This window comes from Peromyscus leucopus, chromosome 20, assembly GCF_004664715.2.
Source record: "Peromyscus leucopus breed LL Stock chromosome 20, UCI_PerLeu_2.1, whole genome shotgun sequence".
NCBI classification, from domain to species: domain Eukaryota; kingdom Metazoa; phylum Chordata; class Mammalia; order Rodentia; family Cricetidae; genus Peromyscus; species Peromyscus leucopus.
Genome location: NC_051080.1, coordinates 38,619,736 through 38,635,443, shown reverse-complemented (window position 1 = coordinate 38,635,443; position 15,708 = coordinate 38,619,736). Strand labels below are relative to the sequence as shown.

General features: G+C 53.9%; 1 protein-coding gene across 1 annotated transcript; it reads left to right on the top strand.

Annotated features, from left to right (window-relative positions):
- The first annotated feature begins 2,978 nt into the window (after positions 1-2,978).
- Positions 2,979-11,000, top strand: Chadl (chondroadherin like). Its single transcript, XM_028871216.2, is given in 7 exon segments — positions 2,979-3,482; positions 4,812-5,001; positions 5,814-6,810; positions 6,813-7,531; positions 7,940-8,069; positions 8,072-8,105; positions 9,756-11,000. Coding segments are annotated over 7 exon segments (2,400 nt in total). The 5' UTR covers positions 2,979-3,339; the 3' UTR covers positions 9,943-11,000.
- The last annotated feature ends 4,708 nt before the right edge of the window (positions 11,001-15,708 follow it).

The window sequence follows — 15,708 nt, the reverse complement described above, 5'->3', positions numbered from 1 at the left end:
CTGAGCTACACAAGACCCTACCTCAAAAAGTAAAAGCCAGACAACCATACAACCATATCCATACAACCATATCATACAACCATAACCGAAGTAAGATTTGTCACTGACATGTGAGATAATTCAAAGTATTCCAACACTTAGGAAACTGAGGCAGGAGGATTGAAATATGAAGCCAGGGCTAGAGAGTTGGCTCAGTGGTCAAGAGCACTTGCTGTTCTTGCAAAGGACTAGGTTCAATCTCTGCACCCACATGGCAGTTCACAACCATCTGTAATTCCTGTCCTAGGGAATCTGATGCCCTCTTCTGACCTCTGCAGAGACCAGACATACACATAAAAATAATAAAGTACATAAATCTAAAAACTTGGCACCAAACTACATGGATTCTGTCTCAAAAACATGTAGAAGGCAGAGGCAGAAAGGTCACTCAAGTTCCAGGCTAGCCAGGGCTACATTTTCAAAACAAGAGATGAAAGATGGTTAGGTCTGTATGCTGCTCTTACAAGCAGGCCTGAGTTCAGTTCTCAGTACCCACGCTGGGTGGCTCACAACTGCCTGTAGATCCAGTTCGGAGGATCTAATACCTCTGGCCTCTGAGGGAATCAGCACTCATGTATAACATATATCCGCCACACACAACATAATTTAAAATAAAAAGATGACAGACTACATATTGAGGGTGGGGGGGCACACATTTAATCCAGCAGGCGGGTCCCCCAGTTAAGGCCAGCCTGGTCTACAGAGTGAGATCCAGGACAGCCAGGGCTACACAGAGAAACCCTGTCTCAGAAAAGAACAAGGGGTAAAAAATACTGCCTTTGGGGCTGGAGAGATGGCTAAGCGGTTAACAACATCCCTGCTGAGGACCCGAGTTCTGAAGCCAGTACCACGTGGTCTCTGACCACTGTGGCCAGCAAAGTAACAAACCACATGAGGCAGGAAGGCAGTTCGGTTCAACTGCTGAGTAGCCAGTGTTGGTTCAAACTCAGGGAGTCTCACCTCAAGTTTATCTTAAGCATTTATTTTATTTTGGTTTCGTTTTTCAAGACAGGGTTTCTCTGTGTAGCTTGGAGCCTATCCTGGAACTCACTGTAGCTTGGGCTGGGCTCAAACAGAGATCTGCCTGGGACTAAAGGTGTGGGCCACCACCACCCGGCTATTTTAAGCATTTTCAAGCACATCACAATTTGGTGGAAACTTTCCTGGTGATAATGAACTCAATTCCATGTGTACAATAAAGCACACATAGGGGCTGGAGGGATGACTGGAGGGGCTGGAGTGGTGAGAGCATTGGCTGCTCTTCCAGAGGTCCTGAGTTCAATTCCCAGCGCCTACATGGTGGCTTACAACCATCTGTAATGAGGTCTGGTGCCCTCTTCTGGCCTGCAGAGATACGGGCCAGAACACTGGATGCATGATAAATAAATCTTTAAAAAAAAAATTAAAAAAGAAAGCACACATAAATGTTGAGGAACAAAATAAACATCAGCCTACAGAAACTAAAGTACATGGGACACCTTCCATTAAGATAGGTGCTAGAGGTGGACGGAAGAAGAAAAGCCTATAACAGGGGTCTGGGGGAGGAGCCCTGTGGTCAAAGCCACACAGATAGCGTGTTACCAGGCATCAGCTCCCAGCCTTCTGGGTGGATAACAGGTTATGCGTCCTTTCCTTTAATATTCCAGGGTGCTCTAGTGATTATCTGTGAGTACAAAACTTCTGTGCCTCCTACAGTCCCCAAACTAAAGCCAATCATAAAGCTGTGACTGGGGAGCTAGAGATGACTCTGGTTAAGAATATACTGCTCATAAAGCCGTGACTGGGGTGCTAGAGATGACTCTGGTTAAGAATATACCGTTCTTGCAGAGGGCCCAGGTTCAGCACTCTCTTAGAGTTCATAACAGCCCCTGACTACAGTTCCAGGGGATTCAACACCCTCTTCTGAACTCTATGGGTTCCTGAATGCACATGGTCTGCACATACACAGACACTTACACACAAGGCATTTGACAATTCAGAAGCCTTTCATGATAAAACCCCAAGTTAGGAAAAGAATGGAATCATCTTAATGTAAAAGCCATAGAAGGCCCACAGCTCACATCCTGACGAGGAAAAACAGCTGCTGGGCATGGTAGTCTACATGGTCGAAAAGCTTAGGCAAGATTTCTACGAGCCTGAGGAAGCACAGGCTGCTTGCTATTAATCCCAGCACTCGGGAGGCAGACACAGGTGGATCTCTGAGTTCAAGGCCTGCCTGGTCTACAGAGTGAGTTCCAGGACAGACACTAAAATTACACAGAGAAACCCTGCCTTGAAATAAGCTCACACACACACACACACACACAAAAAGTCAGTGCTGGACAGGTGGCTCATGGATTGAGAGCACTGGCTTCTCTCTTAGAGGACCTAGGTTCGGTTGCCAATGTCTCCAATTTCGGGGATCTGGTGCCCTCTTCTGACCTCTGTAGGTGCCAGGCATGCACACAGTGCACTGTACACACAGGGTAAGCACAAACAGTTAAAAAAATAAACCTGAAAAACTTACAGTTACCAGTAAGTCTGGAACAGTCTTCCTGTGTAGCTCGGGCCGGCCTGGAAGTTATGATCCTTCTGGCTCGGCCTCCCGCGTGCTGCGACTATAGGTGTACACCACCGACTGCTTTAGGTCTTCGGTCTGTTTGCAGAATTCCATGTAACAGTTTAAAAATATGGCTATGACTAGGCATCAGTGTGGGTGATCCTCAGTCACCTGCTGTGACAGGGAAAAGGCAAAGTGTGCGGGAGCGTCAGTGTGTGTGTGTGTGTGTGTGTGTGTGTGTGTGTAGCTTCCGTGTGTGTGTGTGTGTTGTGTGTGTGTGTGTGTGTGTGTGTGTGTGTGTGTGTGTGTGTGTGTGCAGGGTCAGTGTGGTGTGGAGCGTCAGTGTAGGTGAGTGCTGGAGCGTCAGTGTGGGTGAGTGCTGGAGCGTCAGTGTGGGTGAGTGCTGGAGTGTCAGTGTGCCTGTGAGTGCAGGACAGAAAGGAAGGAGTTAAGGGTTTCTGAGCGCCTGCCTGCCTGCCTGGGATCCAGGTTCCTACCTTAACTCCTGCAGCAACCCAGTGAACTACTTTCTAACTTCCAGGGGCTGAGTTCTTCCTAGGGGCCCACAGGGCCTGCAAGAGCCCAGAGATGCTGACCCACCCGCAGGCTCCTCCACGCCCCCATCCACTCCCACCAGCCCAAGGACTCGGCCTGGACGGTGTTGTTAAGCCTGTGCTGGACAGGCAGCCTGTAACTCCAGCCGCTGCTCCCACCCCCTGCCTGCAGCCTGGGGAAGCCCCAGCTCGGCTGGACTGCCGACAATGCTTCCCATTCAGCTCTGTCCCTGCTGCCAAGCCCATGGGCAGGGAGGGGGTACTGCCAGCGTCCAGTCGGGGACGGTCCCTGGTCTTTCCCTTGTGCGGGGCCTCCAGACAGGGCTGGCAGTTCCAGTCGGCATGGAGGGGTGAGTTTTGGGGCCCTGAGGGTGCAAGGGAGCCATGGGTGACCTAGGTGGCCACAGATGATCCCTTACTCTCTTTTTGTGCCTCTGGGAAGCTGGCTGCAGAGGCCATGGGATATTCCTTGTACCTGAGGTTCTCCAGAGGTGACTCTAAGAAGAAAAGGGGATGGAGCTGTTCCAGCGCACTCCTGTGGGTTAGTCTTTGGGGGCCATATGAAGAGTTATCTATGGCAGCCTTTTATGCCCTGGACCTTTGTCTCCAGGAATCAGGCTAATGGGTCCCCTTCCTGCCCTGCCTCTCAAGCCAGAGTCTAGAGAAAGCCACCCCCACCAAGAAAGGGGTGAATTCTCGGACTGAAAGGAGACAAAGGCAGACAGTAACAATCCTAGGAGTAGTTATGAGGAGGCCCATGGGTGAGGTTTCAGCCGGCATGAGAGAGGACGGCTCAGAATTCACACCATGACCCAGGTATATAGAAAGGAGCTGAGGGAATTAGCTGATGCTGGACTTTGTGCAGGGATGGGGAAGCCACTTGCGTATGCGATGGAGAATGTATACACTGTTCCTGGGGCACCAGGAATCAGGGGGCTCCGATAAAGGTGATAGCCAGAGGCTAGGAGGTTTGCCTGGGAGGGATCAGGATTCCATCTGTATTCTGGAAAATTCCCTTTGGCTGCTAGGTGGAGCACAGGGGAGGCCAGGAGAGCCACGGTGGCAACCATCATTCCAAGGATGAGATGGGCAGTGGCTGTAGTTGTGAGGTGGAGAGGTGGAAAGATGGGTGGTGCATTAATGAATGGGTGGACAAGGGGATACCTCTTGCCTGGTGCAGTGATGTCCAACCCCCAGGCTCCTCGGTTCCCCTCCCATGTCAGGCCAGTCAGCTGTGTGGTACTCAGGTAACAAGAGGACAAACGGGGAAGTAAACAGAGGCCTGAGCTGCCGGCTCACCATGACAGCATGTCTCTGACCAGCACACAGACTCGGGGATCTCAGGCCCTTCAACATCTGGACCTCCCAGTTGAGCCTAAGACCTGGGCTAGGCCGGGGCTCTCCCCCGCTGCCGCCACACTGTCCTAAGTCCAGAGTCAGGTCTCAGCGGGTTGGGGTTCATTTTCTGCATCTTCGTTTCCCCCACCAAACCAAAGCTGACAACAGACGCTGCTCCCACAGGAGGCGGGGGAAGGCGGCCAAGCCATGGCACTTTCCTGTGCCCAGAGAATGAAGGAGTCCTGAGGCGGGAGCTGCCCGGGTCTCCTTGTCCTGTTATTGGGGTTCAGTGGCCACCAGGGTTGAGGCCCCATGGACATCAGCTCTCCTTCTCCTCTCAGGCCCCAGAGCTCCACCCCTGCCTTCAGGCTGCCACTGCTGCCGCCGCTGCTGCTTTTGGTGGTGTCGCTGGGTCCAGCTTGGCACATAGCTGCCCAGCGATGCCCACAGACCTGTGTCTGTGACAACTCCAGGCGGCACGTGACCTGCCGGCACCAGAACCTCACTGAGGTGCCGAACGCCATCCCTGAGGTCAGAAGAGGGGTGGTACTGGCATGGGTTAGCAGTGTGGTAAGGGGGGGAGGGAGGGTGGCAGGAGCCGGGGCTCACACCAGTGGCCCTGCTTTGTCAAGTTCCTGCTCCTTGAGTCCCGGTCTCCACATCTAAAATGGGAAGGGAAACAAATCAGTAACAGCCAAATCCAGTGGCTGCGCACACCTTTGATCCCAGAGCCCAGAAGGCAGAGGCGGGTGGGTCTCATTGAGTTCCAGGCCAGCCTGGTTCTCATAGGTGAGTTCCAGGCCCGCCAGAACCAGGTCTCAAAAACAAAACCGGTAACGACATAATTTATTTAAAATCCGTTTTGTGTGGCTAAGACATTTGGTTGACTATAAATGTCGGTTGGTGACAGGTCCTGAGGTAAACCGTGTGTGTGTGTGTGTGTGTGTGTGTGTGTGTGTGTGTGTGTGTGTGTGTGTAAGACACTTTTTTTTTGTTTGTTTTGTTTTGTTTTTCGAGACAGGGTTTCTCTATGTAGCTTTGCGCCTTTCCTGGAACTCGCTCTGTAGCCAGGCTGGCCTCGAACTCACAGAGATCCCTCTGGCTCTGCCTCCGAGTGCTGGGATTAAAGGTGTGTGCCACCACCGTCCGCGTATAAGACACTTTTTCTGCCCTGTGGAGTTATGAATCCATGGGCGAGAAAGCCAAGGACAGTGACAAATGAAAAGAGCATAGTGAGGGTGGCTAGGTGGCCGAAGAGAATCCGAGAGGTGAGGGAGGGAGGCCAAGGCTGGGGGTCCCTGTGCAACCCAGCCTCCCCCCCTCTCCCCCTCTCCTGTCCGCAGCTGACCCAGAGGCTGGACCTCCAGGGCAACATGCTGAAGGTCATCCCTCCAGCCGCCTTCCGGGACCTGCCACACCTCACACATCTGGACCTGCAGCACTGCCAGGTGGAGCTGGTGGCCGAGGGGGCCTTCCGAGGTCTGGGCCGCCTGCTCCTGCTCAACCTGGCTTCCAACCGCCTGAGCCTGCTGCCCCAGGAGGCTCTGGACGGGCTAGGCTCCCTGAGGCGGCTGGAGCTGGAGGGGAACAGGCTGGAGGAGCTGCGGCCGGGGACCTTCGGCGCCCTCGGCTCGCTGGCCACCCTCAACTTGGCCAACAACGCCTTGGTCTACCTGCCCGCCATGGCCTTCCAGGGGCTGCTGCGCACTCGCTGGCTGCAGCTGTCCCACAACGCGCTCAGCGTGCTGGCCCCCGAGGCCCTGGCCGGCCTGCCGGCCCTGCGCCGCCTCAGCCTGCACCACAACGAGCTGCAGGCCCTGCCCGGGGCCGCCCTGTCCCAGGCCCGCGGCCTGGCGCGTCTGGAGCTGGGCCACAACCCGCTCACCTACACCGGGGAGGAGGACGGCCTGGCGCTGCCCGGCCTGCGGGAGCTGGCCCTGGAGCACGGGGCCCTGCAGGCGCTCGGCCCCCGGGCCTTCGCCCACTGCCCGCGCCTGCACACCCTCGACCTCCGCGGCAACCAGCTCAGCAGCCTGCCCCCGCTGCAGGGCCCGGGCCAGCTGCGCCGCCTGCGGCTGCAGGGCAACCCGCTGTGGTGCGCCTGCCACGCGCGGCCCCTGCTCGAGTGGCTGGTGCGGGCTCGCGTGCGCTCGGACGGCGCGTGCCGGGGCCCGCGGAGGCTGCGAGGCGAGGCCCTGGACGCGCTGCGCCCTTCAGATCTGCGCTGCCCGGGAGACGCAGCGGCGGCGGCGGAGGAGGAGCAGGACGAGGACGAGGAGCGGCCGGCCGGGCCCCGCGGCCCTCCTCGCCCCCGCGGCCGGACGCCGCCGCCGCCGCCGGGGCCGCGCCCTGCCCTCCGGCCTGCGTGTGCGTCGGGGAGACGCGGCACAGCGCCTGCGACGGCCGCGGCCTGCAGGCCGTGCCCCGCGGCTTCCCCAACGCCACCGAGCTCCTGGACCTGAGGCGCAACCACTTCCCGTCGGTGCCCCGCGCCGCCTTCCCGGGCCTGCGCCACCTCGTGTCGCTGCACCTGCAGCACTGCGGCATCGCGGAGCTGGAGCCCGGCGCCTTGGCGGGCCTGGATCGCCTGCTCTACCTCTACCTCTCCGACAACCAGCTCGCCGGCCTGAGCGCTGCGGCCCTCGAGGGGGCCCCCCGGCTCGCCTACCTGTACCTGGAGCACAACCGCTTCCTGAGGGTCCCGGGGGCGGCCCTGCGCGCCCTGCCCAGCCTCTTCTCGCTCCACCTCCAGGGCAACGCGGTGGAGCGCCTGGCGCCCGGGGACCTGGCGGGAGCGCGGGCTCTGCGCTGCCTTTACCTGGGTGCGAATCACATCAGCCAGGTCTCACCTGGGGCGCTGGGGCCGGCCCGGGGGCTGGAGAAGCTGCATCTCGACAGGAATCAGCTGCGAGAGGTGCCCACCGGAGCCTTGGAGGGGCTGCCTGCGCTCACGGAGCTGCAGCTTTCGGGGAACCCGATCAGGGCTCTGCAAGACGGGGCCTTTCAGCCCGTGGGGCGGTCGCTGCAGCAGCTTTTCCTGAATAGCAGTGGCCTGGAGCAGGTGGGTGCTGGCACAGTCCAGGGGAGTGCATTCCTTCGGCAAGCATTTTAGGCAGGGCATGAGGACCCCAAGATAGGCCAAAACTCCTCCTCAAACCTTAGGGAATTCAGGTGTGGGTGTCAGGGCAGGTGCAGCCAGAGGCCAGCCTGCCACGGGGCATGGAAGACCTCGAGTGTGAGCGGTTACCTGCTGTTGAGAGTCCCTAAGCGGCATGGCAGTGATAAGGGTGGGTTCGGGCCTAACTGAAAGAGGCCGGGCATCGTGTGACTTGGAATAGGACCAACTTGGGTTTTAAGCAAAGAACTACCCTTCCGATGTGGACCACGTTGGGCCTTCCGTCTTCTCTGCTGGAGGGAGGCCACCCACCTGGCAGGGACCCACATCAGGGCTTTGGCGCCTTCCTTGCAGGTTTCTCCCAGGGCCTTCTCGGGCCTGGGAACAGGGCTCCGGAACCTGTACCTGCAGAAGAACCGACTTCAGTCCCTGCCTGCGCTGCCGTGGCTCAGCGGGCTGGAGCTCATCGACCTCAGTGGTAATCCTTCCAATGCGACTGCCAGCTGCTCCCACTGTACAGGTAGTCACCCCCCCCTCAGAACCCCCACTAGAGGGATACCAACTGCTGCCATCAGGCCCAGCTATCTCCCTGGAGGAACCCTGGCTGCGCACCGCTAGCCAGCATTGGGTGGCTATGAGGTTCCTCGGAGCCAAGCATGAATACACGCTTGCCAGGTCATTACTATTCCTGAGTACCCAGGATGATGATAGCGCCTCTGTTGCTGCGGTAAACCCCATGACCAAAAAGCAAGAGGGGAGTTGGGCATGCTGACCACAGCCTTTAATCCCAGCCCCCAAGAGGCAGAAGCAGGCAGACTTCTGTGAGATGGAGGCCAGCCGGGTTTATATAGACCAGGCCAGCCAGGGCTACATAGTGAGATCCTATCTCAGAACCATCAGCCAGGCTGTGGTGGCACAGGCCTTAAATCCCAGCAATTGGGAGGCAGAGGCAGGTGGATCTGAGCTGGAGGCCAGCCTGGGCTACAGAGCAAGAGGACAGCCAGGGCTAAACAGAAGAAACCCTGTCTTGAAAAACCCAAACCAAACAAACAAACAAAAAGCAACTCCGCATGGGTTTAGCTTACGATTACAGTTCATCAAGAAAGGCCAGGGCAGGAGCTCAAGGCAGGAACCGCACTGAGGCGGAGATGGGGGGCGGGGCACTGCTTACTGGCTTGTTCAGTTGGCTTTCCCACACAGCCCAGGACCACCTACCTCGGCTGGCACTGCCTACAGTGCACTGGGCCTCCCACATCAATTATTAAGATAATGCCATGGAGACATGCCCACAGGCCAATCTGGTGGAGGCAATCCCACCTGAGGTCCCGGGCTTCCTAGATGGGTCCAGTCTGAGTCAAGCTGAAGAGAACTCAGTGGCACAGAGGGACCGAGCTTGACCAAAACCTCCATAAAGTTGGGATGTTGTTGTCCTCGCTTGGTGTGCTGGGACCTAAGAAATGCACATGTACATTTGGCACAATTACATAGAACAAGAAGCTGGGCGTGGTGCCCACGCCTGTAATCCCAGCACTTGGGAAGTGGAGGCAGGAGGATCAGGAGTCTGAGGTCAGCCTGGACTCAAGGGAAACAAAGGCTTGGGACACAGCTCAGTTGGTAGGGTGCCTGCCTAGCATGAAGGCCCGGGGCTCAGTTTCTAGGGCTTCCTAAGTACCAGGTGTGGGCACACATCTGTAACGCCGCACTCAGGAGGTGCAGACTGGAAGATCAGAAGTTGAGGTCCACCTGGGCTACGTGAGACCCTGTTTGCCTGGTTTTGTTGTCTTAATAAAGTAGCGGGAATCTGGAGACAAGCGAGCCTGAGATCCAGGCAGCCCAGGTTCTGCCGTTTCACCAAATGATCATGGCTCCCTTTGCTCATCTGTGAAAAGGATGAGCAATCTAACCCACATCATTGTGGCTGCTGGAAAATTCATGTTAGCAGCTATAAATTGATGATCTAGTGTCTGGTACATGGTAAGCTACTGTTTTATTATCCCCCTTTTTAAGCAGAAGGGGTCAGAGGTTTAAAGTGACTTGGAGGCAGGCCACCCAGCCACAACTCAGTAGAAACTGTTCTTTTGTGTACTTTCTCTAAGCCTCCTTCACACCCCTCAGGAAATCTCTCACCCATGCGTGCCCATCGTGAGCTCTCCATCTCTCTCCTCCTCAGGTGGCTCACTGGGCTGAACCTGCGGGTGGGGGCCACTTGTACCACCCCTCCCAGTGTCCGTGGCCAGAAGGTGAAGGCTGCAGCTACTGTCTTTGAAGCTTGCCCAGGCTGGACTGCCAGGAAGGCCAAGAGGACACCAACCTCCAGGTTCAGTGCCAGGAGAAGCCCTATCAGCAGAAGACATTGAGGAACAGACAAGGTTGGCCTTAGGTGGGAGGCAGGGCTGGGTCCCAAAGCTGCTGGGAAGCCACAGCCCTGATTTTTCTTGGTCCTGACTTGTGATTCCTGAACTGGGTAATGACCCACGGTCCTGCTGCATGATACAGTAATGTCCCTCTCCTCGCTGGACACCAGAGCATATTTATCCCAGTCCTGTTTTCATTGGATCTGTGTTGACTCCACCCTTGGCCACCCCAACCTCACAGATCTGGCAGGAGAATGGAAGTTCAGGTGCTGGCTCTGCCTCCCAGCACCTGTCAGTCACAGGCTGAGATGTCACCTGATGTGATAGTCACGTCCTTGAATGTTGGGGGTCATGTGAGGGGACCAACAGGAAGCATTGGAACTCATGGAACACAGCTGGGCAGTTGGCAAAGCCACACCAGAGTGAGCCTTGGAGAGGCAAAGCCCCGAGGACTAGGTGTCCTGAGGACCTCATGCTGTGAGTGAGCACAGCTCTGATTGTTGTCTTCATGACCACCATGTCCCTCATAATCAATGGGTTGTATGAAAACTCTCAGGGGGCTCTAGCCCCTCACTGGGCAGTGTTACTGGTACTTATAATAAGAGTGATTGACTTTTCCAAGCATTGCTGCTGGATCAGATTAATGATTCAACCACCACCTTAGAAAGAATTGAGAGAGGTCGAATTGTTAATAGGATTAGGTTGAGATGTTTTTGTTAATAGCTTGAAGTGAAAAACCTGGAGAAACAACCCAAAGTTTAGAAGGGCACATAGTTGAGGGAGGGACTCGTTAAGGTCAGGGAACAAGAACAAAGCAGCCCGGTAATTATTAGCTGACGTGCCTCTCTTGTTAGGGTGATTTGGTGATCAATGGTGGTTCCTTGTGCCCATGTCTGCCCTTCGCTTTCTGATATAAAAAACTGTTGATGAATGAGTCTGCACCCTAGGACTTGAAGTAGAGCTGACTGGTTTTCATATATAAACGTTTAGGTTTGTGATTCAAGACTTTTTATAGTCTTAAATAAATAATAAATGGCCTTTTCTTTGTAACTGCAAAATGCAGCCTGCCAGTAAAAGAACTGGCTGAGAAAAATACCTTGCTTGCTTATACTCTGTTAATCTATAACAAGTTGCTTGGACATGAATGTATGTGTGTTCTTGGGACAACTTGTTTTCACTTGTAATATGTAAAATGTTTAATCCTGTACAAATATGGAAAACATGTTTTTTACTTGTAGTCATTGTAATCATTCACTTAAAAAATAGAATGTAAAGCTAGACAGTGGTGGCACACACCTTTAATCCCAGTACTGGGGAGGCAGAGGCAGGTGGTTCTCTGTGAGTTCCAGGCCAACCTGGTCTAGAAAGCGAGTTCCAGGACAGGCACCAAAGCTACAGAGAAACCTTGCCTTGAAAAACCACCACCACCACCACCACCACCACCACCACCACCACCACCTCCACCACCCCACCACCACCACCACCAGCAGCAGCAGCAGCAGCAGCAACAACAAACCAAAACCAAAACCAAAAACTAAAACTAAACAAACAAAAAAAGAATGTAACCACATTGCAATTTTTATACTTCTTGGGAGATTTCGCTGGGGTATATAAGCTGTAAGGGAAAAAACAAAAGAGAGAAGGAAAACACCAGGAAAGATGTAAAAGGAAGACATCAGGAAGTAGGGTAGCAGTCAACAGGAAAGCAGAGGAAGGGAAACATCAGGGAAGAACAGACCAAAAAAGAACAGAGTGGAACAAGGACAGGAAGACTAAAGACACCTCTATCCTCAGAAAGGAAGTCTGTGTTTTTCTAGCCAACTCTGCGTCTCGTTCCCAGTCTCTGACCCGCAGAAGGCTCACCCTCTGGACACAATTGTAGCTGTCTTAATCTATCAGTGAAGGAAGCCTGAGCAGGCTGCAGGCAGCTGCAAGGTGAGCCCCTACATGTAGGAGCCCCTGATGCAGACAGGTGAGGCCAAGTGTGGAGTCCAAAGGGAGGAGACTGTGTCATAGAGGGAAATGGGCAGAGAAACCAGGTGCTAGGAAGGCGGGGAGAAAGGGGTGTGTGTGTGTGTGTGTGTGTGTGTGTGTGTGTGTGTGTGTGTGTGTGTGTGTATGTGTCCCACTCTGAGTCTGAAGACTTGAGGCAATTGCATGATGTTTACATTAGTTCCCCGAGGTTGCCGTGAGTGGACCACAAACTGGGGAGCGATAGAAATGTGCCTGTCTGGAGCTCTGAGGTTGGAAACCAAGGCTCCTGTCTTGTTGCTTCTGACCAGTAGTGGTCTGTGACATTTTCTAATGCCAATCTGCCTCTTTCAGTATGGCACTATTTCTCTTCATACTGGCTTACCTCGGTTTATCATTCCGTACACATCTCTCTCCTCATAAGGAGAGCAGCTCAACATATAACCTTTCAATTTCATTACCTCTATGAAGACCTTCATTCCAAACGGTCAGATTCTGAGTTACTGGGAGTTCAACTACCTTCCAGGAGACACAATTTAGAGCACACACTGTTCTCTGTGGAGGCAGGTTTAGAATGAGGAAGGAACGCCTCATATGGGGCTGGGATTCACTTCTGCCTCAGTGGGTAAAGCACTCACCACACAAGCCCGAGGGCCTGGGCTTGAATTCTCAGACACACAACATAAACATCTGTAATCCCAGCGCTCCTGAGGGAGAGACTCGAGCCAGCTAGCCTGGGCTCACAGCAAATAGCAGAGACCCTAGAGAGATGCTAAGTGCATGGACTGCTCTTGTAGAGAACCCAAGTTTGATTCCCATTACCCATGCGGACTGGCTCACAAAGGTTTGCAATCCCAGCTCTGGGGGACCTAACACTGCTCTGGCTTCCACCAGCTTTCAAATGAGATGGGGGTGTGTGAGACAGAGGTGAGGTGGTGGGGAGGCAGGCAGAAGTTCTCTCAAGGTGGAAGGCGGGGGCTGGCACCCAAGGCTGCCCTCTGATTTACACACATGGACGTAAGTGTGTGCACACACAAAGAAAAGCAAGATCTCAAGCTGCAGGATACAAATCCTTAGGAGTCAGACTTGGAGCTCCTTCTAGGGACGGTAGCAAAATCACACCATTGACACTCACTGGCATCCCCCTTCCTCCAGGCTTGGGTCAACAATTACATCAAAGTAGCCTAGAACTCAGATGCCAGCACTAGAAATGGATGAAACAGTGAGGTGCTGACAAGCGATTGGAATCCTAGTACTTGGGAGGAGGCAGGGGATAAACTGAAGGTCACCCTGGGCTACGTGAGATTGTTTCCATAAAATCAAAATGGATCAACTAGCCCGAGAGGTCCCCACACTCCTCTCGAAGCCACCCCTTATTTACATACATTTTCTATATTTATTTGTGTGTGCAGGTACATGTGTCATGGTGTGCACAAGAAGGTCTAAGGACAATCCAAGGGAGTCATTTTCTTCACCTATGTGGGTTCCAGGATCACACAGGTCCTTAGCTTTGTGGCAAGTGCCTTTAACTGTCCCGCTGGTCCACACCACACCCCTTCCCAGTGCATGCTGGCTGGAGGTGGACTCTTGAGAGGTCATACTCCTGAGTCCAGCTCATTGTCTGTTTGCCCCCTGGGGCTCCAGTGCCTGGAGGAAGGCTGGACCACACCTGCTGTGCTCTCGTGATTGGCAGGGAGCCCATCCAGCTTGGTGTGTGGCACTCATGAAAGGTTACTAAGAAGTGTACCAGTAACGATGGTAACTGCAAACCACCCTCGGCTCACTTCCATTGCTGACATTTACCCTGAATGTTTAAGCTACCAATGTGTATCTTAGGAGCCCTCCTTTCTCCCATCTGTAAATGAAGCCAGGATGCACCTCACAGGGGCAGCCACAGAAATGAACCAGCTGTCTACAATGTGTAGCCTAGCATCTAGCATAGAGGGCTCCCCTTCCCGAGAAGGATTGATGACTGGGTCTCCAGGAAGCTTGAGCAGAGGGTGCCTCCTGAAGGGTTGAGATTTGGTCTAATGGTCACTGCAAAGCCTCCAGTGGATGAAGTGGGGTGTGTGGAAGGAACTTCAGGATGACGCTAACCAGCAACCCACCAGGTGTGGTGGAGCACGCCTTTAGTCCCAGCACTCGGGAGTCAGGGGCAGGTGATCTCTGCAAGTTCAAGGCCAGCCTGGTTTACAAAGCGAATTCCAGGACAGCCAGGACTGTTACACAGTCTAGGAAGGCCAGGTCAGGCCTAGAATGAAGGCCAAACATCCACCCTCTTGTCGGGGGTCTCGTGTGGGGGGTGGGGTGGGGAGGAGGGAGACTTTGTCCCATAACTTTGGGAACCGAGGCGTGGTTAAGTTCAAGGCCAGCCTGAGCTATATAGTGAGACCAAAGATCTGACCCGTTGTCAACAGCAACGTTAAGTTCCGTGCATTTCTTCACTAACACTAATGCTCCAGCTTTGTGCCAGGGTCGGAATGAGGGACAGGTGAGTTCCCACCAATGACAGTACAGCTATGGTTGCTGTGGAGACCGAGGGCGGCTTTCTTGCTTGTCCCTTGTGTGGGAACTGTCTTCACACTTAAGAACAGACTCTGCAAGGTGCAGCAAGGGCTTTATCTCATACAGGTGTGGTGCACACATCTGCAGGTCCAGCACTCAGGAGGTGAAAGGTCAGAATGAAGGTCAGACTGGGCTACACGAGACCTTTTTGTTGTCTTAATAGAACAGCAGTAATCTGGAGTCAAGCCTAACGTCTAGGCAGCCCAGGCTCTGACGCTTCACCAAATGATCACCATAGCTCAATTTGCTCATCTGTGAAAAGGACAGGGAGTCAGTCTAGGAAGGCCAGGTCAGGCCTAGAATGAAGGCCAAACATCCACCCTCTTGTCCAGACACCTACAGGCACACTCAGGCCATCTTCCTCCCAGCCTCCTCACCTGGGGTTGATGTCCACTCACCTGATTCTTTCTCTTTTTTTTGAAAGATTTTATTTTTAATTACATGTTTATGTGCACATTTGTACCCATGGAAACCAGAGGCGCAGGCTCCCCCTGGAGTTCAAGTTACAGGTGCTTAGAATCGAACCTGCCTTTTGCTGTGGTCTTCCATCTACTTCTGAACCTATTTACCCTTTGAGGAAATCAGGCTGTGACTAAGGCCTCTTTCATGGCCTAGGCTCTGCACAGGGTGGGCTGTCTTTAGCAGATGAGTCAGGACTGAGTTCTCTCTGAACCCGCCCAGTCTATGTAGCCCGATCACTCAGGGATGGACCCAGTCTGGGTCCTGAGCAAAGCCATTTAGCACATCTCAGGATGATGGCGCAGACTGAGCACAGCCACAACCGGACACGGAGCCACGGGCCACGCTGCTTCTCCAAAACACAGAGAAACAGAAAGGGCGGCCCGCAGGAGCCCCACCGGTTTCCCGGATGTTACTGGAGGATTAGATGGCCAGTTTCAAGAGTGTCTAACTAGGGCCTGGTGCTCACTCAGGAGACAGAGGTAAGTGGATCTCCGTGAGTTTGAGACCTGCCTGGTCTACATAGAAAGACCCTGTCTCCAAAAACAAAACAAGACAAAAAAAAAACCCACAACAAAAAGTGTGTGACTGGGAAAAACAACAGATCAAACTTGATGTTAAGACAGCAAGCTGCACAGTTACATGGAAATGTCAGGTCCAAGCTCGGATCTCGAGAAGCGTAACTCAGGCAGGATCCCCAGGCCCAGAGAAGCATAACTCAGGCAGGATCCCCAGGCCCAGAGAAGCATAACTCAGGCAGGATCCCAGCCAGAG